At 40.4% G+C, this 27681-nt stretch overlaps 2 protein-coding genes and 1 long non-coding RNA gene across 7 annotated transcripts; 2 read left to right on the top strand and 1 right to left on the bottom strand.

Moving 5' to 3' along the window:
- Positions 1–259: 259 nt before the first annotated feature.
- On the top strand, positions 260–15487 carry sept7b (septin 7b). 4 transcript variants are annotated; one of them, XM_010889869.5, is made up of 15 exons: positions 260–375; positions 1049–1050; positions 1965–2067; positions 4051–4157; positions 7755–7855; positions 8284–8418; positions 9671–9788; positions 10747–10839; positions 10950–11046; positions 11177–11228; positions 11355–11483; positions 12367–12387; positions 13080–13215; positions 13714–13856; positions 14071–15487. In XM_010889869.5, the coding sequence occupies exons 1-15, from the start codon at positions 372–374 to the stop codon at positions 14108–14110; spliced, it is 1281 nt and encodes a 426-aa protein (XP_010888171.1). In that variant the 5' UTR covers positions 260–371; the 3' UTR covers positions 14111–15487. The 4 variants fall into 4 exon arrangements, with proteins under 4 accessions (XP_010888171.1, XP_019896776.1, XP_019896775.1 ...); XM_020041217.3 differs by lacking the exons at positions 260–375; positions 1049–1050 and adding exons at positions 1158–1203; positions 1811–1812; XM_020041216.3 differs by lacking the exons at positions 260–375; positions 1049–1050 and adding an exon at positions 1762–1812.
- On the bottom strand, positions 14984–16943 carry LOC105021881. The gene is made up of 4 exons (XR_002195744.2): positions 16647–16943; positions 16277–16491; positions 16104–16160; positions 14984–16010 (listed from the first exon to the last, which is right to left on the bottom strand). It is a non-coding gene; the product is annotated as an uncharacterized LOC105021881 (long non-coding RNA).
- A 2582-nt stretch (positions 16944–19525) lies between these two features.
- si:dkey-256h2.1 lies at positions 19526–27491 on the top strand. 2 transcript variants are annotated; one of them, XM_010889872.4, is made up of 12 exons: positions 19526–20128; positions 20231–20370; positions 21414–21589; positions 21770–21930; positions 22239–22379; positions 22525–22646; positions 22736–22904; positions 23470–23609; positions 23876–24000; positions 24287–24413; positions 25307–25440; positions 27271–27491. In XM_010889872.4, the coding sequence occupies exons 1-12, from the start codon at positions 19668–19670 to the stop codon at positions 27394–27396; spliced, it is 2022 nt and encodes a 673-aa protein (XP_010888174.1). In that variant the 5' UTR covers positions 19526–19667; the 3' UTR covers positions 27397–27491. The 2 variants fall into 2 exon arrangements, with proteins under 2 accessions (XP_010888174.1, XP_010888173.2); XM_010889871.4 differs by having other exon boundaries at positions 19528–20128; positions 22224–22379.
- The last annotated feature ends 190 nt before the right edge of the window (positions 27492–27681 follow it).

Here is a 27681-nt window from a genome sequence, read left to right as displayed (position 1 = left end):
TTTCCAACTGTTTTTATATGTATACGTTATTAACTGTTTGAAACTATTTCCAAAATAAGACTGTAATTAGATACAGAGTTTCTTTCAGGTCTCTCATAATTGCTCAGAAATACCACCAAGAGCATGTTGCAAATGTAATCTTGATGTCGCGAGAGAATGAACACAACCAGGTACAGCACAAACTAGCGCGAGATATTGGTTCTTCATTTTTGCAATTCGCCATCTTGGTACGCACTGTATCTTGCGTAATCTCCATCAATCAGGCAAAGATTACGTATGTCATAGTACGTACAGTGTGCGCAGTAAGTGTTAAGAAGGGGAATGTCGGGTTGTGAATGATCGGTTTCTGAGCGGCAGTGAACGTCAACATTATGGGTGAGCTTACTTAGCTACTGTAAAAATATATCCGAAAACGGTCTCGGAATATATGTGAATTGGTTGTTTTATCAGAATGGTGATTTGAAAGTAGTCGTTGTTCGTGGCTTTCTAGTAGTCTGAGTAACCAACGCCCAGTCTTCCCCCACCAATTGGATGAGTTGCTATCCATAATAGCTAGCAGGTTAGCATTAACCATAGCTAGCTAAGGCATTTCCTGTGTAGCTAGCTAGTTATTTTATTCCTCGCCAGTGATTACTTACGCTTCTTTTACGTAGTTAACAAGTTCATGAGTAATTCCTAAAGTCAATGTTTGATTTGATGTGTCTGTTTTTGGTTAACTGAACTCATTTGAGTTAAGGTTAGATAGGAATTAATGGGACATTTATGTTTACAACCAGGTTTAGCCACGTTAGCCAGCTAGGTTGCTCACAAGCCTAAGTAAGCTACGGTAGACAGTAAGATTCAGAAAAATGCTACCACTAAAGCAACGTTAATGAACTTCCATCATTCTAGGCACTTTAAATAAATGTATCGTTTGAAACCAAACAAGCCATTGGTTCTTCTTGATTGTTACGTAGTTAGTTAACGTTAGGTAACCTAACGAACTAACAAAACAATATCAAGAAATTTATTTATTTACAACAATTGTATACAATTGGTTCTGCATGAGCTGTACATGTACTCTGGGCAATTTGACAGGTGTGCGTGTGACACCAAATATTGTACTGATTTCTGTAGAGGAAGGCAACCAGTCAGAGTATGTTCTGAGAATCTGAGGGAAATCGACAAGCCAGATGGAAAAACACTCCAGCCAAGATAGATACGGTAGTTAGATCGTGAGCTAAAATGACAAGTATAATGATTGGTTACTTAGATTCTTAGTCTTAGTGCAAAGAAGCCTGTTTAAAAAAAAAGGTTTTTGTAAGATATTCAAATGTGTACCTGCCACCACTTCCTTCAGTTCACCCGCAAGCAGCGGAAACAGAAACTAGATACACAGTTAAGCAGAATGATTTCTGTCTGTACTATAGGTTAAACAATGTTCTGTCTCAGTGTACTGTTGTGATAGGCAGAGCTTACATCTAATGTTTGTTTTATTTCATTAATATAAAAGGACATTACATTTTTATTATAACTTTGCACTTACATTGGCTCTTACCTGAACATGAAGCGCAGTCCAAAAACCCATGGGCATCAGCCAAGAGATTGTATTCCTTTGTTGGCCCAGGTGAAGCCAACAGTAAGAATGCCACAGCCTTTAAGTGGAACATTGTACTATTAAACTTTGATCTTGTGGTTGCTAGCCTAATCACCACACTTCATTAAATCATTTGTTTTCACAAAGTGCAATAATAACAGATTTTGACTATTGTTGTTTTTCTGTGTGTGCGCTCTCCTATGGCTCTTCATCTTACATTGGACCACAAAATAGCTGTAAGTATTGATGGATGGTCAATTTGGCCAACATTTCCTTGCCTGCCTAAACATAATTATTTTGCCCTTGTTTGAAAGTAATCTAGTTCTGTTATTGAATATAGAAAAGGTATGGCGATGGTATTGACATGTGTTCTTATATTACTTTCTAGCAACAGAAAAATCTGGAGGGATATGTGGGCTTTGCTAGCCTCCCTAACCAAGTGTACAGAAAGTCTGTGAAGAGAGGCTTTGAGTTCACCCTAATGGTTGTGGGTAAGGAAATACCATCTGTGTGTTGCGGTTATATCTGTTTTGTTGTTCATGTTTTCAGTAGTTACAGTTGACACAAGACAGTTGAAATTTAAAGGCTCTACAGGTTAGATTTTAATAGCGGAATCAGTGTGAGCAGAGTGTCTACATGGTTTATACCTCCTCGGGGAAGATTACTTGTTTACTTTTTCATTTCCGCCTGCCTCTTAAAACAGCAACATTTTCATTGAATTTATTTGAAATTGTACAGTTCTTGGATTTATTTAAAATTGCACAGTTTTATTAAAACTACACTGTTGCTTTTGATGTGTTTGTCGATGTGGTTGTTGAAACAAAGCCAAGACATTCATTTGCTAATCAGCCACTGTATGGAGGGAAAGATTCTCGTCGGGTCAAACCATTTCCTGTAGTCAGCAGAGCAGAATTTGTCTTACGCTGCTAAGAATAGCTCGTCCTGGATTTCATCTGAAATCTGAGATCTTATCAAATCCCATTTTATTGAATGTGCCAGGTACCACAGGTGTAGTAGACCTTACCATGACATTCTTATGTAGAAGTCATAAACCGACCAGAGTCAATACAAAGTAGAAAAAAAGCAATTTAATAGGAACAAAATATTAATATAGTAGTGAGGTATTACCAAGATCCACAAACATACACACAAAAAATGGTGTGCAATATATCAGTTTGTCTGTGGTGTTTGAGCAGAAATGTCTCTGACTTTCCTAGCCAGTCACTGATACATATAAAGGATCCATCCATCTAAACATGTCTGCCAGGACAGGCAGTTGAACTCTGCAGGGTTTCTCTGAAAGGAGTCGCCATGATTTTCCCTGCTATAGGAAATGTCCTTTAAAGGCAATGCGTTGGATGCCGCCCAAGTTTTCTTTTGGGCCCCAGAAATGCCTTGAAGCCTGATTGCTACAATAATATGAATGTTTATTTTTTTCATCAAGTCCCATTTCTGTAAATGCAAACACGTCACAAACAACGCATACTACATTCAGTACAAAATCCTCAGCAGAAGAGGCAAACCGTTCACAGTTTGTGTCTTTGCCAATTCAGCATTGTCAGCCTGTCACACATGCCGCCTCAGCAGTCGAGCTAGCTCCTCTAGCCTGTTCCAAGGAGCTGTGAGCCCACATGTCCCTGCTGGCCGAGGTCCTGATGGTGTACTGAGAGGGGGCTGCATTTATCAGCCGTGACTGGCAGAGCACACCATCTCACCGAGCCGTACCAGCCGGCCAACCTGACATGCTACATGGAAACTACTAGTTTATTGATATGAATCACTACACATATTGCCATAAACAAAGCTCTATGCATTTATTGGGCTATGAAGATCGACCTGGACATGCACATTTGCCCCCCACACTGTAGCCTGTAAAGGAGAGGTTGTTAAAGATCGAGCTGCGGACCCCCCCCTCCACCATTGACCTCAATGGTCATTCCCCCTGCCCTAATGATTCCACTTACCAGGAGAATGGAGGCCAGGCACACAATGTCCAGCTGTACTGGAGAAACTGGAGTGAGCCAGCATGCTAACAGCCATTCTGTAGCCATGTTCGGACTTACGGCTGTTGTCGTAAACCATTAGTACACATGGATGGTCGTCTTGGGCAAATGTCAGTGGTCCTCACTTGAAGACATTGCCTTTGAAGAGGTTTATTAGATGCTTCTACAGTGCAGTTGATGCCTCTCAAGCTGCATGACTGGTTATCCCAACAAACGGGCGTTTCAGCCTTTTTACGGTTTAAAGTCAGTGTTTCCCTCTTCAAATGTCTCCTTTTTATACCCTCCCCTTAACCCCATAGATTGCAGACTGGGTCTAATATACAATATATCCATTGAATGACATTGATTCAGTAATTTTAAATGACTCTAATGTAGCAAAATGGCCCTTCATTGACACAGCCATTTCATCCATGCTACATAATGTGTCATTCAGTTTTATTGCAACAGTGTTGTTTTTCTTCTTTCTTCTAGGTGAATCAGGATTGGGCAAGTCCACCTTGATCAATTCTCTGTTCCTAACTGACTTGTACTCTTCAGAATACCCTGGGCCTTCACACAGAGTCAAAAAGACTGTACAGGTAGCTGAAAACACTTGAACATTCCATCCCTGTACTCTCTTGTTGAATGCCCTGTTTAAACTAATGGACGAGTTAGTCTGCCTCCGTATTAATACCTTGGCATTTGAAACCCATTCTGTGGTGGCGCACGCTTTTCTTTCCTGCTCATGCAGTATCTCAACACAGCTGCTTGTCGGTTTTTCTGGTTCCTCCACATAGCTGGGTAACAGAACAATGTCAGGCTGCGTGTTGATACATGAAACGAGAATCCACGTCACCTGCCGGCTTTAAGGCATAATATACACACACGTAGACCTTCACTATTCAAGGTCAGGAGCGCTGATTGGGAGCTGTTTGCTTTAATTGTCATGGTCACCTTTCCCTTCATTGTGATTGGCCCTGTGCTCAGTCCTGCTGTCTGGTAGCAAGCATGTGGAGTTGGGCGTTTACACATTAGGGTAGGACCTGAATTGTTGTCTCTTTACTTGAAACTAAAACTAATGCTTCTAGCCGGCCTGTTTTATCAGAAGTTGAATGGGCCTGTAGGAATGTCCACGTTCATATTAGGTGACTGTCCATTATATCAACTTGGTTGTTTTGGGTGTATGGTGTTCATGTGGTTTGCTTATACAGTGGGGAGAACAAGTATTTGATACACTGCCGATTTTCCAGGTTTTCCTACGTACAAAGCATGTAGAGGTCTGTAATCTTTATCATAGATACACTTCAACTGTGAGAGATGGAATCTAAAACAAAAATCCAGAAAATCTCATTGTATGATTTTTAAATAATTAATTTGCATTTTATTGCATGACATAAGTATTTGATCACCTACCAACCAGTAAGAATTCCGTCTCTCACAGACCTGTTAGTTTTTATTTAAGAAGCCCTCCTGTTCTCCACTCATTACCTGTTTTAACTGCACCTGTTTGAACTCATTACCTGTATAAAAGACACCTGTCCACACACTCAATCAAACAGACTCCAACCTCTCCACAATGGCCAAGAACAGAGAGCTGTGTAAGGACATCAGGGATAAAATTGTAGACCTCCTCAAGGCCGGGATGGGCTACAGGACAATAGGCAAGCAGCTTGGTGAGAAGGAAACAATTGTTGGCGAAAATGGAAGAAGTTCAAGATGATGGTCAATCTCCCTCGGTCTGGGGCTCCATGCAAGATCTCACCTCGTGTGGCATCAATGATCATGAGGAAGGTGAGGGATCAGCCCAGAACTACACGGCAGGACCCGGTCAATGACCTGAAGACCTGGGACCACAGTCTCAAAGAAAACCATTAGTAACACACTATGCCATCATGGATTAAAATCCCCCTGGCCCGTCTGAAGTTTGCCAATGAAGATGGGTCGTGGCTGGGTCTTCCAGCATGACAACGACCCGAAACACACAGCCAGGGCAATTAAGGAGTGGATCCGTAAGAAGCATCTCAAGGTCCTGGAGTGGCCTAGCCAGTCTCCAGACCTGAACCCAATAGAAAATCAAAAGAAGGTCTGTATGGAGGAGTGGGCCAAAATCCTTGCTGCAGTGTATGCAAACCTGGTCAAGAACTACAGGAAATGTATGATCTCTGTAATTGCAAACAAAGGTTTCTGTACCAAATATTAAGTTCTGCTTTTCTGTATTTAATACTTATTTCATGCAATAAAATGCAAATTAATTATAAAAAAAATCATACAATGTGATTTTTGTTTTAGATTCCGTCACTCACAGTTGAAGAGTACAGGTGCTGGTCATAAAATTTGAATATCACAAAAAGTTGATTTATTTCAGTAATTCCATTCAAAAAGTGAAACTTGTATAATGTATACATTCATTCCACACAGACTGATATATTTCAAGTGTTTATTTCTTTTAATTTTTATGATTATAACTGACAACTAATGAAAACCCCAAATTCAGTATCTCAGAAAATTTGAATATTGTGAAAAGGTTCAATATTGAAGACAACTGGTGCCACAGTCTAATCAGCTAATTAACCCAAAACACCTGCAAAGGCCTTTAAATGGTCTCTTGGTTTAATTCTGTAGGCAACACAATCATGGGGAAGACTGCTGACTTGACAGCTGTCCAAAAGACGACCATTGACACCTTGCACAAGGAGGGCGAGACACAAAAGGTCATTGCTAAAGAGGCTGGCTGTTCACAGAGCTCTGTGTCCAAGCACATTAATAGAGAGGCGAAGGGAAGGAAAAGATGTGGTAGAAAAAAGTGTACAAGCAATAGGGATAACCACACCCTGGAGAGGATTGTGTAACAAAACCCATTCAAAAATGTGGGGGAGATTCACAAAGAGTGGACTGCAACTGGAGTCAGTGCTTCAAGAACCACCACGCACAGACGTATGCAAGACATGGGTTTCTGCTGACGCATTCCATGTGTCAAGCCACTCTTGAACAAGACACAGCATCAGAAGCGTCTTGACCTGGGCTAAAGACAAAAAGGACTGGACTTCTGCTGAGTTATGTTCTCTGATGAAAGTTAATTTTACATTTTCATTTGGAAATCAAGGTCCCAGAGTCTGGAGGAAGAGAGGAGAGGCACAGAATCCACGTTGCTTGAAGTCCAGTGTAAAGTTTCCACAGTCAGTGATGGTTTGGGGTGCCATGTCATCTGCTGGTGTTGGTCCACTGTGTTTTCTGAGGTCCAAGGTCAATGCAGCCGTCTACCAGGAAGTTTTGGAGCACTTCATGCTTCCTGCTGCTGACCAACTTTATGGAGATGCAGATTTCATTTTCCAACAGGACTTGGCACCTGCACACAGTGCCAAAGCTACCAGTACCTGGTTTAAGGACCATGGTATCCCTGTTCTTAATTCGCCAGCAAACTGGCCTGCCCTTAACCCTATAGAAAATCTATGGGGTATTGTGAAGAGGAAGATGCGATACGCCAGACCCAACAATGCAGAAGAGCTGAAGGTCAATATCAGAGCAACCTGGGCTCTCATAACACCTGAGCAGTGCCACAGACTGATTGACTCCATGCCGCAATACTGCAGTAATTCAGGCAAAAGGAGCCCCAACTAAGTATTGAGTGCTGTACATGCTCATACGTTTCATGTTCATACTTTTCAGTTGGCCAACATTTCTAAAAAATCCTTTTTTTGTATTGGTCTTGAGTAATATTCAAATTTTCTGAGATACTGAATTTGGGATTTTCATTAGTTGTCAGTTATCATCGCAATTAAAATAAATGAACATTTGAAATATATCAGTGTGTTTGTAATGAATGAATATAATATACAAGTTTCACTTTTTGAATGGAATTACTGAAATAAATCAACTTTTTGATGATATTCTAATGTTATGACCAGCACCTGTCCCTATGATAAGAATTACAGACTTCTACGTGCTTTGTAAGTGGGAAACAATGCCGATTTTGCGAGTTATCAAATACTTGTTCTCCCCACTGTATTTCATTATGTTGGTTGAACTAAGCTGATGGGGCATTTATGAGTTTGCATCAATGTGGAAAGCTTGTATATCATTCATTAGAGTAGTGAACGCCTAATATACTTCACACAATTCTTAGGAACGCTGTATTTTTCACCACCCTATTGTCATGCAAATGGACTAGTGAATGCTGATCCAGTTTTGTGTCTCAGGTGGAGCAGTCCAAAGTTTTAGTAAAGGAAGGGGGTGTCCAGCTTCTGCTCACAATAGTTGACACCCCGGGATTTGGCGATGCTGTTGATAACAGCAACTGGTAAGTGAAGCTTGACATGTTATTTCTAAACAGTATAAATACATTGATATTTAATAATTCAACAAAAAATTTGTCTCTGCTTGTAGGCATTTTCCCTAGGTTCAACAGAACAAGGTTAAGAGGCATTCTAGTATCCCATAATTCCATGTGTCACTATTAAACAAGGGACTGGCTTCTGTGTTCAGAATGACTTTGTGAATGGTAACAACACCGAGTGAAATATATACATAGTTGTAGTTTACAGCTTTGAATGTTTTGGGCGACTGGTCAAGTTTAGTTTTAAATGTTTATTCTGTAGAATCCAGAAATGGCACTTTCAGCCTTTCATGTCCTAACCTTTTATTGTTGAACTGTCCATGTTCCAAGGAAGTAGCATCCATTTTGGCTCAATGTTTGAGGGTTTTGTTTCTTCTGTGTGCATCATGCAGCTGGCAGCCCGTCATTGACCACATAGACAGCAAGTTTGAGGATTACCTCAACTCTGAGTCGCGGGTGAACAGGCGACAGATGCCTGACAGCAGAGTGCATTGCTGCCTGTACTTCATCGCTCCCTCAGGACATGGGTAAGTCTGTGTGGGCGAGGGAGGTTGGGGATGGCAAAATACTTTGGATTGTGGGAATAAAGGGGGCATATATGGTTTATTGAGATTTCACTAATGTAGAGTGGAATGCCAATAAGAAATTCCTATCATTTTGGGCTGTGGTTCCTTTATTTATCTTCAGAAACACATAGAACATCAAAACACAGAATTGTTCTACATCTTATTCTTATCTACTCTTGTTCTTATCTACAATAAACATCTGAGCTTTCATGCATTACTTATAATTGTTCCACTGTCACCACTTCTGTTTTTGTGTAACTTTTTACTGTTTTATTTTTATTATTTGTATGGTCTTGAACTGACCGCCTTTGACGATAACATTGATTAGAATGCATTTACTACTAAACTGTGTGGTTGTTTCACCTAGCTATTTAAAAATACATGCAGTATGCACTTACTGTAAGTTGCTCTAGATACGTGTGTGCTAAGTGACTGAAATGTAAATGTTGACTAAATGTTGCTTCTGGTGGTTAACAACATTCAGAGTATGGAATGCAGTGTTTACAGAAAGTTTATATGCATTATTTACAAATCGGTGGTATGGGGCATTTTTGTTAACAAATTGGTCGACAGAATAATCTCACAGAAGACGAAGTGGCTGCCTCCCCAGACACCAGGATGTCTCTTCAGGGTTGTTTTGCAGTATACATAAGCAAGGTTGTTTTGCAATACGCTGAGTCTCAACTGGCTAACATGGGTTTGGTTTCCGTCAGGGCCGCGTTTAACCTGGCTGGAGGTTGTTCGAGTGTGTTTGTGTGTGCTTTCACTGTTCACACACACTGATCTATGGGACACTGTGTCCATTCAGTCTCCAGTCACTGTTCAGACAGGCTCTTAAGATGAACTGCGTATGGTGACATCACACACACACACTCCTCACAGCACCAGCTGATGTAACTCTTCCACCTGAGTGCCTTGCTCATTGGCACTGCTAACCAGATACAGCTGGGGGAAGTTTTCTTCACACAAACAAAAGTTTGTTTGTCCTGTTGTTGTTTATATATAACTTGTTAGTTCAAGCTACCGAAACTGCATTGTGGTGTGGAATCCCAAAGCGTTGATCAAAATTTTTGAGTGACTGTTTTCAATACTCCAGTATTAAATAAGGGAATTCAAGGAAATGTGACCTAACAGCTTTGTGGTTTGCTATTGAATCTGAGATCTGTCAAACCGTTCCCTATTTTTCTAATAATAATGTCATGTCTCCCTCCAGACTGAAGCCTTTGGATATTGAGTTTATGAAACGGTTGCATGAGAAGGTGAACGTCATTCCGCTGATTGCTAAAGCCGACACTCTGACCCCAGAGGAGTGCCAACAGTTCAAGAAGCAGGTCAGTTGACTGGGCATAATTACACACAGATTTGATCAGGATTGGAAGCTACAGAGGCAGTACAAACTGGCCCACATTGGGGGGGGGGGGGGCATTGTCAACAGGGATTTCCAGGTCTCATAATGCTCAAGTGCCGCCCTCTGGTGGTTTAGGTATCTGCATAATTGAGGTTGTCAGGTGAGTGAGCACACTTGTTGATGTAAGGTCCTACTCTTCATAGTGCATGTCAGTAGGAAAACCAACCTTGTGCCATCCGAGGACCTCGGTCAACCTCCGGAGAAAAACGCTGAAGCATTGAATGTCTGCACAGTGTGCTCCATCATTGTGATTACTGTGTAAATGGTTTGGAACCACCGAGACCCTCCCTAGAGTCTGGCTAACTAATTAACAGACAGGAAGTGCGGGTCAGGAGGGTGACCAAGAATGTCCTGGCTAAAAGAGCTTCAGAGATTATCTGCAGAGATGGGAGAACCTACCAGAAAGAAGCCCCTGAGTGGACAAGCCAAAGGCCGAACTAGAACTCCATTGAACATCTGTGGGGAGACCCGAAGAATGCAAATCACTGATGCTCTCCATCTAATCTGGTGTGAGAGGATCTGCCCCCAGATGTTCAGTGGAGTGGCATATCCAGTGAGACCTAAATCTGTGATCACTGCGAGAGGCGATTCTACCAAGTACTGAATAAAAGGGTGGGAATACTTTCGTACATGCGATTTTAGTTTCTGTATTTTCAATGAATTGTCACATTGTTTTCACTTTGTCTTTGTGCAGATTGATGGCAAACAATGTAATTCATTATGAATTCAGTCTATAACAAAAAACGTGGAGCATGTGAAGCATGCTGAATACATTCTGAAGCCACTCTAGATTGTGTAATGACCCTAACCTAAAAACAATGATCATGTGGCTGTTATGTTCAGAATGATGCTTAAGAGCCAGTTCAACCCCCCCCCCCCAGATCATGCGGGAAATCCTGGAGCACAAAATCAAGATCTATGAGTTCCCAGAGACTGACGATGAGGAAGAGAACAAGCTGGTAAAGAAGATAAAGGTATGCACTAATTGTTCGGCAAATACTTGCAATAACAAAATCTATTTCTCACAACTGTTTGTCACTTAGGTTTTGTCAGAACACACACTTACACATCATTGCTCTGACAGGACCGCCTGCCCCTGGCCGTTGTGGGCAGCAATACTATCATCGAGGTGAACGGCAAGAGGACCAGAGGGAGACAGTACCCATGGGGAGTGGCAGAGGGTAGGAGGCATGGGAGATGGAGTTCAAGGGGCCAGCAACATCCTGTCAGCAGGCCACATGATTGAATATCTTTTAGTGACACCTGAAGACCAGTAGTGTGTGAATATGTCTGGATTTTCTTTCCTTGCAGTTGAAAACGGAGACCATTGCGATTTCACCATCTTAAGAGACATGCTCATCAGGTACGGACTCAGGACATGAAGTTAGGAAGTAGATTACGTTTTACTTTTGGTAATGAAGTCCAAATCCATGGCCGTGGCCTTGCTTCTCTAGGTTTCTGAGACTTGTTTGGCTCTGTCTGCATACAGAACACACATGCAGGACCTGAAGGACGTGACCAACAACGTCCACTATGAGAACTACCGCAGCAGGAAGCTGGCCGCGGTCACCTACAACGGAGTGGACAACAACAGGACCAAAGGTCAACTGTCAACTAAGTGAGTCCAGCCAGCTTCTAATGAGGCTCTGCTTTTACGTCTCAGGATGGTCTTTGTCAATTTTCAAAGTATCTGTCTTGCTGTTGTACATCTGACACTTGAAATGTTCCATTTCCTGTTGATGTGATGTCTAGGTTACATCAGTGGTGGTTATCATAGAGTTTGGGGGGGTTCATCGTTCTGTAGGTTCATCGTTCCAAATGAAGATATTCCAGTTTGTATGTAACACTGTTTGTCACTTGCAAAAAAGAATACAAGTCTTAGCTCTTTACTGAGAAATGCTGTCACACACTGCTGTTCCTAACACAGCTACAGACCAAAAACTGTCACGCAATGCTGTTCCTAACACAGCTACAGACCAAAAACTGTCACGCACTGCTGTTCCTAACACAGCTACAGATCAAACACTCACACACTGCTGTTCCTAACAGCTACAGACCAAACATGCTACTAATAGAAGGCTAATACTACACATGCCACTTGACAAGTAGTTATAATTAGTGATGGCCATACAAGGCTTCATTACCGTTCTTCTAGCAGCAGGAAATTGTGCTAGCAGCGCTAACTCAGATTTTCATTCTGTTCTTTTTTACAGACTAGATTAACTGTATTCCCTTATAAATTTCAATGAGCTTTTATTGTGACAAAGAAAATCTGAGTGCTGCCAGCATAATATCATGCTGCAAAAATAACGCCATTGAAGCCTTGTTTGGCCGTCATTAGTTTTAATTTGAATATAACTTTTCTCTAGTCCGGTGACAAAGTAGATGTTTCAATCTTAATTTTTATTAGTTTGGTAAGTCTGTTCATTTTATTTTGTTTGTTATAGTGCATGATTTCATCACAGCATGCTAAGTGCGTGTGTTTCTGTTTTTTTTTTTAGAAATGACACAGGTGAAGGCATGTAAGTGGTAATTTTCTGTTTTCTTAGAGCCCTTCTGTGAGATGAGGTTTGAAAGCTCTTTCCTCCCATGTTCCTTGTTGGTGTTCCTTCGTCTGGTTTTCTTTCCATCCAGTTCAGGGCTCTCTCCTTTTTGATTCCCTAATGGCAGACACGGTCTCAAGGAGCAATGTAGAGATTCCAAAATGTTATGAACAGTAAATCAGGATTTGATAACTACGTATAAAACAATGTCAATGCTTACAATATAATTTTCAATAGTGGCACACTAGTGTTACTGTATTCATTTAAAATAGAAAATATGTAAATTATTTAGAACCAGTGGCTTCTTGCTTTTATTCAACTTTACTAACATTTAGCTAAGTTAACGGCAAAAAGCGCTACAACAGGTAGCCCTAACCCCAGCCTGTGCTTGTCTAAACTATCCTGCCTGGTGTTGGTCTTGTAGTCCCTGCACCTTCTGGGCTCCAGTACCAGTTGGGCTTTTTCTTCCCTCTGCTTGTCCACACTTGCATCACAGCGTTGTCGGGTCTTACCATTCCTTTCAATCATAGATCCCTGTCCATACCAGTCCCCTGCAGAGAGTGTCAGGGGGGGGGGGGGGTGTTACTGTGTGGCTTGTTCCACTCTGCTGGTGAAGGAGGGGGTGGTGACGCTGTGCTGTAGGTCCTGTCTGACTGTGCCTCTCTCTGCAGGAGCCCCCTGGCTCAGATGGAGGAGGAGAGGAGAGAGCATGTGACCAAGATGAAGAAGATGGAGATGGAGATGGAACAGGTGTTCGAAATGAAGGTCAAGGAGAAGATCCAGAAGCTGAGAGATTCCGAGGCTGAGGTATCATTGGCTGGCTCTCCCTTCTACACTCCTGTGCTGCGTGACTGTCCAGATTGCAGAAACACTGGGCTTTTCTCAATGGCAACCTCCTTGTGTTTTATAAAGCCCTTTTTACAACAGCAGTTGTCACAAAGTGCTTTTGCTGCATTTTTACCCTTCTGAAAACCCGTTGGCAGAGAAAGCCACAGAACGGTTTTATAGAAGAGGGCGTAGTTGAGAAACAGCCAGTGTCACTTTTCTGTAAGTGTGCAATGTGGGTGTAGTGAATGTGTTGGCAGGACCATTTGTGGGTGTGAGTGGATGGGTGTAATGGCTAGTTATGTGCCCTGAAGTGGTACATTTCAACATTATCTCATTGCTGTATTCATTACCACATACCACTGTTATTCACTTCAGCACCATACTTTACATGACTTATCATGACCAGCGAAAGGGGATTGCCTCTCGTTTGGACTATCGGCATTTAAGCTCTCTTTGTAATGTCCTTTCACTCCGCAGCTCTCGAGGCGTCATGAGCAGATGAAGAAGAATCTGGAGGCTCAGCATAAGGAGCTAGAGGAGAAGAGACGCCAGTTTGAGGAAGACCGGGCCAACTGGGAGGCCAATCAGCGCCTGGAGCAACAGAAACTGGATGCATCCAGGTATGTCTGTCTGTCTCACACACCTGCACTGCTGACTCCATTAACCTTCAGTAGAACTACAGTATGTCTGTCTCTCGGCTGTAGAGAACTGCTTAACTGCATGCAATGGAAACAAAGTCTCTGCAGAACATCAACGTTCCACTACATTTCCATATCTCAAGCACTCAATTTGTTGATATAATTATATGACAATGTTGTCCTGTCCCCCCCACAGGACCCTGGAAAAGAACAAAAAGAAGGGCAAGATCTTTTAGAGGCAGTCTGCAGAGATACCAAGTTGTACTTGTTGCCAATGTTGCCAGCTAGGACATCAGTGTGTGGCACCAAACTAGCACCACAGCTCTGGTAGAGCCCAGCTGAGTCTGCATGTACTGTCATAATGACCGGAAGAGAGATGCCTGGGTACCTCTTCAAGGAATGTGTTTACCTTAATGAAACTTACAGTCTTAGACAGGCCAAACCTATATATTATTGAATACTGTGCTCCCCTCTACCCCACCAATGTTGCAATGTTTAACAACTGACTTCTACAGTTTTATGCAGGGCAAAAAAAAACTGTTTTACAATCATGTTTCAGTGGTTTTAATTGTTTAAAGAAACAAAGTGTAACCAATCAGCTCTCCTATGGTGTTAAAAAAGGAAATGGCATTAAATCCTTTTGTTTAAGAAACAGTAACAGATTAACCTCATTCAGCATTCACATGTTGGTTGGAACTAGGAATACAGAAATTTCCCATTTGCTTATTTGGTGAATGTGGCACATTAGCATTATCTACTGCTAAATGTCTGAGTTTATTACCAACCAGCATGTGAATGCAACAATAAACAGCATTTACCAAGACAGTCCTATTCTATTTTTTTGTACCAATCAGTTCTGAAAAAAACTGTAAAGATGTGATGTGATTGGTCAAAAGGCCAATTAGCAAAAACTAGATGTATCAGAATTGAGCTGCCAGTGTAATTGCAGCCATACTGAACAGCACCCCATGCGATGTAGCCTAATACGAAACAACTGTCTCTGTCTCTTTGACGTTGTCAACTGGAGAAATGGGAAATCGAGAGGCTTAAATGCACATTTGGCTTTTTTTGGCTAAAACCTTTTCCAAAATGTAACGCTTTCTTCTGTGTTTAGCAATTTTCACTAGCTTTGGACCACCATTTATAACTTCATAAATGTTATATTTCAGTTAGTTTATTTTTATATATACCGAGCCAGCTAAAGTAATACTTTTTTGTATGTTAAAGAATTCTGATGTTCGGACCAGTTTCTGAAGATGATTGACTGTTTCAAATTCAGTAGTCGGTGTACAAAGAGCAAACAAAATGTTTCTCTAACTCCAGATGAGATCAGATTTACATTTTAGTCATTTAGCAGACACTTACCCGGAGTTTATTACAGGAGCAGTTTGGGTTGAGTGCCTTGTTCATGGGCACATTGACAGATTTTTCACCTTGTTGGCTAGGAATTGAACCAGCGATCTTTCGGTTACTGGTCCTACTCTAAACTAGGCTAACTGCCTGGAAATGGAAGTCAACACCACATTTTGCTTTGGCTATGTACTCCATCTGTATCTTTTAATTTTATTTTGTATTTGTATTGTACAAAGTCACTTAATAAACATGTGATGATACATATTTGCAATCCAATTAATTCTGCTAAGAGATGTTATTGCATTTTCAGAATTCACATTATCTTAGGATTATACAATGAAAGGTAAATAGTTTAAACTTGTTAACATGTTTTAGCTTTGCCTACTACACACATTTATCCACCAGAGGTCTCTTGTCGACCTTCATTTCGTATTGTACGTGTTATGGAAGTGTTTTGCCACACTGAATGCATGTTTGCGCATAATCCGCTTATATTTGCAATAATATATTTTACAATGAACACCACAGTAACATGTATATTGCTCAATTTAATTGTCTAAATAAATGTTGCAAGTACTGGTAATTTGCACAGGCGTAGAGATTACAAGCCTACTTTTACTATATAATGTTCACACCTCTGGTAATTTTAACGTTATGTTGGATGACATATATACCCCATGCAGCCTGAACATCACACGAATATATGCAAACATTTTCCTTGTATCCGCTACAAAGATGTATTCTTCCAATGCAGTGTTACCTCCTGTGGATATCGGAAGGGACCTAAAGGATTGATAGCAGGCAGTCATTAATGTATTTCTTAAGAAAAACACTCGCCCAGGTAAAGGAGTCATTGAGTAAATTATACTGGTTTACCTGGTTCCTTAGAGCTCCTTTTACCCATCAGTCCAACAAAAGATTCAAATCTTTGCCCTTGAAAAGAGAAGAGTATCAGATTAAAAGTTATATATTTTAAAATTAAAATGAGAAAATTACTGTCTCGCACTATATTTTGCCTATAACCGATTATGAACGCATGCAAAGCTTACTTCGACTTATCTGTGCTTTTGCTGTAAAAGAGCATGAAACAAAATAAATGCATCTATTAACCTATGTACAGAAATATTTCAAAATATGAAATTGTTACAATAAAACGAAAGTGCATGCCTCTATTCCTCATAAGACGGACGTATTGTCGTGACCCAGGTTTTCGAGTCGTTCTTTTTAGGATTTCGTAATATGGTTCGGACTGAGGCCGGATGCTCTGTAAATGTATAATAAACAGTTTACCTTCTTAATGGAAGCACCCTTCCAATCCTTTGCAGTGCCGTTCTATCGTTTGCAGAGACTAGGCTACTACACACGTATAAATTAATACATTAAATGACAATATTCTAATCAAATGTTTGGCAATCCTACCTTTTCAGTAAATGTTCTCCAGTTGTAATCAAAATGCATTTCTTGACTAAGGACATTTGCCAAAACCAGAAAAAATGCAACGAGTAGAAATATCTTCATGGTGGGCTGTGCGTAAAGGTCTTACTCGTGCGTTGTGTGAGAATAAGTTCACTGATATAAGTATATTTTGAGAGTTTCAAAGATGCAGCATGCGAGAAATGTCCTTAAAGTATCACAGAGAAGTTGGAATCAATCCCTTAATTGGAACTACGTCGCAATCCGCGCAACTATGCGCACCTATGCCCACTGGCGCTTTTACGCGAAGTTAAAGTAATATCAAGGGATGTTTTTCAAAACAAAATTAGGTCGGGTATGAGTCACGGGTCTTTTTGTTTTTCTTTCTAAAGTGCAATATACTATGGCCTTTCTTCAACTGAGTGAATATGCAACCCCGTTTCGAAAAAAGTTGTGACGCTGCTGTAAAGAAAAACATAATGCAAAGTCCAAATCATTTAAACCCTATATTCAAAAGAAAATAGTACAAATACAACATATCAAATGTTGAAACTGAGAAATGTGGTTTCTTGAAAAATATATGCCCACTTTTAATTTGATGCCAGCAATACATTTCAAAAAAGTTGGGGCAGGGGTAACAAAAGTCTGGAAAAGTTGTGTAACGCAAAAATAAACCTGGATATAAAAAGAGCATCCCAGAGAGGATGCTAGGATTCTTTCAGAAGTAAAGATAGGGAGGGGTTCACCACTCTGTGAAAAACTGCGCAGACAAATAGTGCAACAATCTATAAATAACGTTTCTCAACGTAAAATTGTAAAGAGTTTGGGGATCTCTTAATCTGTATGGTACATAATATAATTTAAATATTTCTCTCAGGCAGTTTTTACTTCTACAGGTAGGGAGCACTATGTGTATCTCTGCACTTAAGGCCGAAAACCAATAATGGATTGCTGTGATCTTCGGGCATCATGACTCATCATGACTCTAGTGGAAATCACTGCATGGGCTCTGCAACACTTCTGAAAACCACTGTCTGTGAACACAGTACGATCGCTGCATCCACAAATGCAAGTTAAATCTCTACTAAGCAAAGAAACCACATACAGCCTAAACAAGATCCAGTAATGCAGTCGCCTTCTCTGGGCCCAAGGCCATTTAAGATTTACTGAAGTGGAAAACTGTCCTGTGGCCTGACGAATCAAAATTTGAAATTATTGTTGGGCATCATGAATGCCGCATCCTCTGGGTTGAAGAGGAGAGGGACCACCTGGCTTCTTATCAGCTCACAGTTCAAAAGCCAGCATCCGTGATGGTATGGGGGTGCATTAGTGCACATGGCATGGATGACTTGAACAACTGTGAAGGCACCATTAATGCTGAATAATATATACAGGTCTGGTGCAACATGCTACCACTCAGACGTCATTTTCAGGCTAAGCCTTCCTTATTTCAGCAAGACAATGCCAAAATACATTCTACACGTATTACAACAGCATGGCTCTGCAATAAAAGAGTCTTAGTACTTACCTGTCCTGCCTGCAGTCCAGACCTGTCACCCACTGAAAACATTTGGTGCATTATGAAACAAAAAATAAGACAAAGAAGACCCCGAACTGTTGAGCAGCTAAAATCCTATATCAAGTCATAATGGGGGGGAAAATTCACTTGCAAAACTACAGCAATACATTTATAGAGTATTGGTAAAAGAGGTAATGCAACACAGTGATAAACATGCCTGTCCTAACTTTTTTTAAACGTGTTGCTGGCATCAAATATGAACTACGCATGTACAGTGGAGCTCATCGGTTTGCATACCCTAGCAGAAATTGTGAAATGTTAGCATTGATTTTGAAAATATGAGTGATTATGCAAAAGCTGTCTTCTATTTAAGGATAGCGGTCATATGAAACCATTTATTATCACACAGTTGTTTGGCTCCTTCTTAAATCATAATGATAACATAAATCATCCAAATGACCCTGATCATAAGTTTACATACCCTTGAATGTTTGGCCTTGTTACAGACACACAAGGTGACACACATAGGTGAAAATGGCAATTAAAGGTGAATTTCCCACACCTGTGGCTTTCTAAATTGCAGTTAATGTCTGTGTATAAATATTTAATGAGTTTATTAACTCTCATGTGGATGCACTGAGCAGGCTAGATACTGAGCCATGGGGAGCAGAAAATAACTGTTAAAAGACCTGTGTAACAAGGTAATGGAACTTTATAACTTTATTTTGATATCCAAAACCTTGCAAATACCAGTCAGTATATTGTTTAATCAGTTATTAAGAAGTGGAAAATTCGGGGATCTCTTTTGATACCAAGCCAAGGTCAGGTAGACCAAGAAAGATTTCAGCCAAAACTGCCAGAATATTTTTTCGGGATACAAAGGAAAACCCACAGGTAAACTCAGGAGAAATACAGGCTGCTCTGTAAAAATATGATGTGGTTGTATCAAGGAGCACAATACAACGATACTTGAACAAAAATGAGCTGTATGGTCGAGTTGCCAGAAAAAAGACTTGACTGAAAAGCCCGGTTACAATATGCCCGACAACACCTTGACACGACTCACAGCCTCTGGCACACAGCTTCTGACACACTTTTGGAAACGTGGTTGTATATTAATAATTAATAAAAATAATTATATACATATACTGCAGTATATTATAAACATTCATACCATACTATTAAGAAACATAGCAAAAAAAAAGACTCAGTTCGAGACAATGCCAGTTGAGTAATAAAATAATGTAAAAAACAAAGTGTGGGGCGGGGGGGTACGAAAACAAGCATGTACACTTATAAGCACAATAAGAAATGCTTTCTGGCTTTTTCGCATTTATGGGCCACCGTACAAATACACGCCTACTTGATTTAATTAAAAGAGAAGTACTTTGGAGGAAGTGCTCGTTCCTCAAGCGTTTAGTTATTTGTGGTTTCAATATGCATACTTAGCATTAACACAAGTTATTGATTTTTAAATCTAGCTTTTTACTAGCAAACTACGACCTTGTATGAGGAACATGTTTTTATCACTAACTCTGGTGCTGTGCTTTATTACAGACCATTTAATTCAAATTGATGGAGTTAGAGTGAATTCTCATAATTTAATTTACGACGAGCGTTTATTCCCACTACCTACATTTGGGCAAAGTACCATCGAATTTAAATCTAAAAGAATTCAACAAATCACTGGGTTGGAGCCAGGTGACACTGCGCCTGCTTTCAGTGTGCCAATATTGGATGGAGAATTCGTTTACCCGCCACTTACCGGGTTGAAAGGACCAGTGTTAATTCATGCTTTTACCAATAAGTCAGCCTTTTTGGAGTGTTTGTGGAACTCCGAGTCGTCATTAACCGACTTGGTCCAAGATCTGCCAGAGAATACTCAAGTCCTCTTCGTATCTTTTGATGACAGCTCTGTCGGTGATGCCCTGTGGATGAGAGATCAAGTCCATCGTACGGCATTGCACAGGTAGCCTAACGAATAAGATTTGCACTGTTGCATGTTCGTTTAGAAAACTTAACAGGCTGTTGAACTGAATGTAACCATTAATTTGGTGTTGCTGTTCAACAGAAAGAAAGAGGTTTTGTCCAGATTGCACTTCTCCCCTGTTCCTGTATTTAGCCTGGGAAACTGGATTCCCAGTGTGCTGTACTCTTGGGCCTGTTCAGGACACAACTGTGGCCTCTCTCAGGCAGTTTTTACTTCTACAGGTAGGGAGCACTATGTGTATCTCTGCACTTAACAGCCCTATTCCTATTTCTGATTAACGTCTCCCCATTACAGAATGCAAATCTGCAAGGTGATGTGAGTTATTGCATACACAGAAGCATGCTCTAGAACCTGCAATATTGCTAGCTAGTTCCATGTTCCGCCCACCTGTCCCAGGTACTTCCCACTTGGCTTCACTAGTCACCCTTTGGAAAATACATCTTGTGGGCTATCTTGGTTCAGTTGGAAGTTTGCTATGGGGGTAAATTACACCCTGGAATGGTGAAAATGAAATAATGTCCTTAGTCCTCTCCTGCGCTGCTCGTTTGCCCATGACTGCATGGCAGTGGACAACTCGCTGGTGAAAAGATGGAGGTCAGGGAACTGTCGGTGTGGCGTCGGGACAACATACTCTCAACTTCAGTGAAACAAATGTGCTGAGTGTGGATTACATGAAAGGGAAACATGGCTGATCTGGAGAATGTAGAGTTCCTTTGGGTTCACATTACCAGCAAACTAATGTGGTCCGCACCCACAGAATCATTTGTGCAGACAACAGGTCAGAGGCTCTTAGGAGGGTGATACGATTTCACATGGGCCCTCTGAATCTCAAACAGTTCTACAGCTACACCACTGAGAGCATCTTGACGGGCTACATCACTGCTTGCTATGGCAACTGCACAGCCTTTGGTTGCTAGGCACTGTAGAAGGTGCTGTAGATAGGCAAGTTCTTTACTGGGGCCAAGCTGCCTGTCATCTTTGACCTCAGAACCTTGCACAGCTTCTGCCACCCAGCTATAAGGATATTTTTTTAATGCTAAAAGTGGCTGAGATATTGTCTTATTGAAACATTCTTAGCGGTTCTTTCAGTTTCTATTAACTTGTAGTCTTCACATGCTCGCTTTAGACACTCTTTACTATCCTCTCCTCTGTTCATGGTCTGTTGTGTTTTACACTTATTTTTGCTTTTTTCCCCCTATTGGTTTTTGATTAATTTCTGTATCCTTGATCTGGAAGTGATGTACTCTGTTCTTTTAAAATACAGGGTGGAAAATGCCAGTGATTATCAAGAGACTGGATGCGCGATATGATTGGCTTATGGGGCACTGGAGTCAGAGGAAATATCAGCTGATAGATGCAGGAGATGCATGTACGCCCAACTCCTCTGTTGCAGATGCTGTTGCCTGGGTGTCCGAAGGCAGTTGCTCCTTTTTCACCAAGGTCAGTTATTAGAGTGGAAACCAGAGATCGTCCTAGAGGACATGGTTAAACATTCTGCAGGTTTTGGATAGACTTTGTTATAAAAGTTGTTCTACACTTTCCCATGAATTTACCGAAAGACAGATGTGCCATGTGCTTGATCAAGTGGATGGAAATCATTTCCAATGCTTGTTTCTCCAGGTGAAGAACATGGCCCAGTCTAAAGCTACAGGTGTCCTTGTACACACACTTCCTGGAAACCCGATCCAGGATATGAACTGTGTGGGGGATGAGTGCTATACACCACTGGGTATCCCGGCTGCCATGGTCCACAGTGAGCCCTCCGTGACACAGGCCCTGCAGTAAGAACACACTGACTCATATGAGGTTCAGTATTGTTAAGGCAGGTTGCCTCCCCTCTTACCTCAGTTGGGTGATATCCTCCCTCTAAGAATAAGTGTTCTCTCGTTATTCTTAGGTTGATTGCTCACAGAATTTGTGCACAGAAACCTCTGCGCACTGGTCAATGGAATGTGCTGTTGTTTTTCATTTTGAGCATTTAATACTGAAATTGTCAACCATATTTACTGGTATATTTATATGGGTCCATTAAATAATAGATGTATCTTTTTTTTTTTTGTAATAAAAAAAAAAGTTTTATTATTCGTAGATATGGGCAGCAGGTGAACGTGTCTTTTCAGAGTACCCCCTATCCAAACTTCTTCATTGGGATTGACCAGCAGGGGGCCCTGTCTGAGATGGGCTGGTTCCTCTACCCCTCCTTCAAATTTCTCAACTGGCAGGCCCAGTGGTAAGCAGCTTGAACAACATGGACGACTCAGTTGTTTTATTACACTTGAAACTTAAGGGATTTATGAACAAGGAGTATGTTAATAAATAGATGGAGCAAGACATTCAGCTTTTAGGGGTTAGTGACCATATCCAGTCCATCCTAGGTTTGATTTCTCAGAGAGGCTTCAAACAAGACTCCGTGACCCAGCCTTGGTGGTCCCAGTGTTTGAGAAGGTCCAGATGCAAGGCCAGATTGGAGCAGTTGCCACTGTGGACCTGCCTACTGGTAAAGGACCCTCATTGTATGTTCACAAGGTTATTTACATGGGAAGCACAACCTTAACTGCTTAAGACTTTGCCCTTCTGTGTTGTCAGACATTTTAGGTTTTGACATTCTCGAGCTGGACGCGTCCCTGTCCTGTCCTAGCCGGAGAGACGACTCCTGCCCCCCCTGGGACCACACTGTGCAGCTGTTTGTGTGCTGCGATCCTTTAAGTCCCTTCTGCAACATGGAGCTGGGGCGCTGGATTACAGCGTTCCGCAGGTATGTCCTTTGCATTTGCGGTCACAACATTGTGAGTGGATTTAATACAAATGAAAAACAATTATGTTGATATGATCTGTCAAGGCAGACAGGGTGGTTTGATTTATGTAGCCTCAGTGCGGAAATCGTGGTTCCCAACTGCTAGGTTGCAAACCAGATGTAGACTGTGGGAGGTTCTGAATGGATTTTTACAGACATTTTCGAAAGTGTGTAGAAACATTGTTTCTTCTCTTCCATGCACATTTAAATATCTTATTTTATATATCGGTCAGTTTTTTTTAATATAGCTCTTTTAGCTGTCCTATTTGGCAAATTATGACTTCAAACAAGTGTGCTTACCAACATATTCATCAGAAACATGGAATTATTGACTTATGTAAATGATGGGTATGTTCCCGTCTAATATTATTTGTACATTTACTGTCTATATGCCATAAATTGTTTGCTAGATACATTTTGGAGGCTAAAATGCTATGATGTGACTGGGTTGCGAATGAGACAATCGGCGTACATAGAAAACATGCGTGAATCATGTTCTGACATTGTTGCTATGTTCTTCCCCCAGAGGCATTGGGCACTGGCTCACGGATGTTTCTCCTTTAAGGCCCCTGTTTAACAATGAGAGATGTACTTTCACCATGAAGACTGTTCCTTGGGCCATGCCCTGGGTGGTGTCTCTCAGTCTGAGATTCACCAATAGCAGAGGTCAGTTAGAATGCACACGGAATGCACACCTAAGCGTAAAATGCCTAAGTAACATTGTCACAGATGGTATAATGTCTACAAAACCGTCTCTTAAGATACTATGCACTTTTTTTTTGTTTTTGTTTCATGGTTTAGTTATTTATGTTTCTTTTTGTCTTTAATACACTAAACATGGTAAAGGCATGGTTATGGTCAGGCGACTCTTTTACACCTAAAACAATGCTATTTTGTTGGTATTTCATTGTGTATTCATGCTCTTGTTACAGCCAACCTCTCAGACTCCCTTTATCCCTTTACACTGATGTCGTTGTACAATGGGGGCACCTTTGACAAAGAGTACAACAAAAGATATGAACCAATCAAATTCACTGTCCCAGCATCAACGAAAAAAGTATGATAGTGTTTATTACTTTTGTTTACCTTTACTGAAATAAATTGTCATAGCCTGTGGTTTGTTTTTTGTGTGTGCAAGCAATCGGAAAAATTTCAAATTGCCTTAGATATCAGGCGTTTATCAAAATGGTTGATTGGCCTAGGAGGTGAATCATTATTTGTTTAAAATAAAATAATGAATGTTGTCTTGATCACTTAGTGTTTTATGCCTAATGGATTTGAACATCTGCTTTACAAATATTCATTATTATATCGACCTATTTTGGTGCCTTGTTGTCTCTCAGGTGGAGTTGTATGCAGTGATCACTGGCCACGGGAGTGACAACAACGGTTGTGGCGAGTTCTGCGTGACTTCGCACCACTTCCTTGTCAATGGAGCTTTCAATAACACCCGTGTATTTGACTCGGCAGGTGAGGGAACTGATTGTGGGGGCGGCATCATCACTATCATTTCTACACAGAATATTGGCCACTTGAGTGTTGATCAAAATAAGCCTTGTGATTGATTTATGTTTTCTAAGCCATGCTAAAAAGGTATTACAATATATGCTAAAGTATATACAACTGATACGACTATGAGAAAATAGGATATTTCTTTACTGTTCTATTTGAGAAATTACTGAGCACATTGAGACCAGCCAGTGACTTTAACTCTATGTCCACATAAAAAAAACATTCAGGCATGATTTCCCCTTTTTGTAAATAATTTGTTTGCATTAACTTGTGTTCTTTCAGTTTGAACTTTAAAGTTTGTGTGTGAGCATTGTAGCAGCAAAGGCGAAGTGATTGCATGGCTTCCTCTAATCTGTCTGTAATATAGTGCAGTAGGTAATCTACAAGTGTAACCCAAAGGATGCCTGCTTATTCAGCAAAATTATCTTTACTTTAAGCAGCATGAACTCCATCAGTGTCTGACTGCCTGTCCAGTGCTCATAGAACCCAGTTAAATGAACCTCCAGTCAGTTTGAACGTTAATGATGTAACATTAGTTCTGAAAAAAATAATTTGGGATATTAATACCACACTTATTTAATGTTGATAAAATGTAGAAAAGCAAATGTACAATTTTTTTTTTATAGCAACATTAACACTTAATAACTTCATCATGACAAGGGGACAAAACAACATGATGCCTGTCGTTAACCCTGGTCCTAGAGAACATGCCTGCTTGTGCTGGTCCTAAATATTTTTCCACATTTCAGTTGCTACTACATTATCCATGTACTTGAATTGCACATCTTAAACATTCTTGTTCTGCAGCATTGTTTAATGGTCTGATTGCCCTGGTGTTATTGTTTCTCCAGGGTCAGCCCTGGGGTGTGCCATGCAAGTGGGAGAGGGGGCAGTGCCCAACGAGCATGGCACCTGGCTGTATGGGCGTGGTGGCTGGTGTGATGGGCTCCAGGTCAACCCCTGGCGGGTGGACATCACCACACAGGTACAGGGGAAAGTGAAAAGGGCTAACTTAAAGGTGCACTATGCAAGTTTGTGACACTTATCAGCATCAAATTGTGTATATAATTCTATTAGGATCTGATAACTATCATTACTATGAGCATACTGACTGGTCTGAAGCAGTGTCACATCCAACTATCGATGATTCGTTTTAGATGGGGGTCAAAGTTGATGGGCAATTTTCATAACTATGGAACACAGAAGAAACAAAGTAAACAACTAAATCAACTAAAATGTCATCTGGGCTTTTGATTGCATTAGATGCATTGTCATATTCCATATCTCTGATGGCTAGCTAGCGTCCTTTAAAGCATAATCATGCTAGCTAGCTAGCTCGCGCTAGCTAGATGACAGTAAGACCATTGACGAGGAAACAATGACATGCGTTTTGACGAGGTTGCACAAAGGTAAATCTTGCTAAAAGGCAATGTGAATACTTCCAAATAATAGTCGCTTAGGCGTTAGGTTTGGTCAACCTACTCCCTATGCATCTTAGTTTTTCTTTATCTTTTGCAGAGAGCACCACAAACATTAGCTAGGTTGCAACACTATTTTCCAGCAGGAAATTTAGTCACATATTGTCTGCTCAGACACAACTTTGCTAGCTAATGTTAGCTTATCATCTTGCCCATAGACTTTGGAGAAACCTTACTAAAATGTAACGCCGCTCATAGAACTAAAAGAAATAAAAAATGGAATAAATGTTTCTGTTGAAGAATTGTGTTTTCGTCATTATCAGTCTAGCTAGCTTATTGGGTTAAGGATATACATGTTCTAACATTAGTTCTTAGGTCCCTGTTAGGATTAAACCCAGATTGGTTTTAATGGATAATGCTTGGTAGAATTGGTGCCAATCTGTTGTTCATTACTTTTGTTATAATTTTCTTGTCGCAATTGATTAAACTAATAAGCCTAAAATCAGAAGGCTTATTACATTCACGACCTGGTTTTGGTATCACCGAAATAGTTGATAAATACATAGTTTCTGGCAACTTTTGTTGATTAACAAATGAATTAACCACTTCCAAGAACAAAGGTCTAATATTTGGCCAAAATATTGAGTAAAACTCAATAGGGAGGCCATCTATTCCTGGGGCCTTTTTTTCAGGAAATGCCTTAATTGCAGCTTCAATCTCAGAGGTTGTAAAGACTTCTCGTATAACTTCCTTTTGATGATCTGATAAACGCTTTAATTTGACTGCTTTTAAGAAAATAATCTGGGTCATCTTTAACCTCTGATGCATACAAATGTTCATAAAATTGCTTAAATCTTCTATTAATAATATCATTGTTCATAATAACATCTGATTCTTCCTCTTTTAAAGATATAGACTGAGTCTTTGTAACCCTTTTAACCAATGATGCCAGGTGTTTACCCGATTTATTAACTGAAATATAATTAAGCTTATTCAAATTTTGTCTAATGTCTTTAACCTTATCCATCAACATATTGTCCATTTCTATTTTTTCTTGCAGTTTACTTTTTATTGTTTGGTCTCCATTTTTATTTTAGCCATGTTCCCTTCAAAACTAGCTTTCCTTTTTGCTGCAAAGGCTACCATTACCCCCCCTTATATATGCTTTAAAGGAGTCCCATTTAATACCAATATTTGGCTTATCTTGAGGATGAGGTTGTTGCACATTAGTTAAAATAAAAATATTAATTTGTTCTTTTACATAAGCAACAAATTCCGTATCCATTAAATATTTCCTATTCATTCTCCAAATTCTATGTTGTAGGGTGTTTACCTTCGGAATCATGGTGCAGATAACTGAAGCATGGTCAGACAATGTCTTTTTCATTTTTCCTCAGGTGGACATGAGTGGAATTGAAGCCAATACTCTTCTCTACTTTGGCCTTTACAATGGACAGGACCCCAATCCATGTCAGGACCCTGGATATATTGTCATGTTCTCTTATCTTGTGTTCTACAAGTAAAGTCTCCCAGATTTTCGAAAATGTGAATGATAAAGACTGATAAATGCAAATGGAAACCAATCATGATAAAATCTACATAAAAACAAATCTGACAATGTTGTAGCTTACTCCATGTGTTATCACTTAATTTTGTGGCCATCTTAGGAGCTGGCTTCAAAGGAATTATTCACCAGCCTGTATTTTCAATTTTCACACAAAAATGTCATCTTGTAATGAGTGGCTCATCTTGCTCTTTAGGAAGGTTGGAGGAGGTATTGTTATCTTGGGTACTTTAACTGATCAATT

This window comes from Esox lucius, chromosome 20, assembly GCF_011004845.1.
Source record: "Esox lucius isolate fEsoLuc1 chromosome 20, fEsoLuc1.pri, whole genome shotgun sequence".
Taxonomy (NCBI): Eukaryota; Metazoa; Chordata; class Actinopteri; order Esociformes; family Esocidae; genus Esox; species Esox lucius.
Note: the sequence above shows the minus strand (reverse complement) of the source record. Positions and strands in the feature narration are given on the sequence as shown.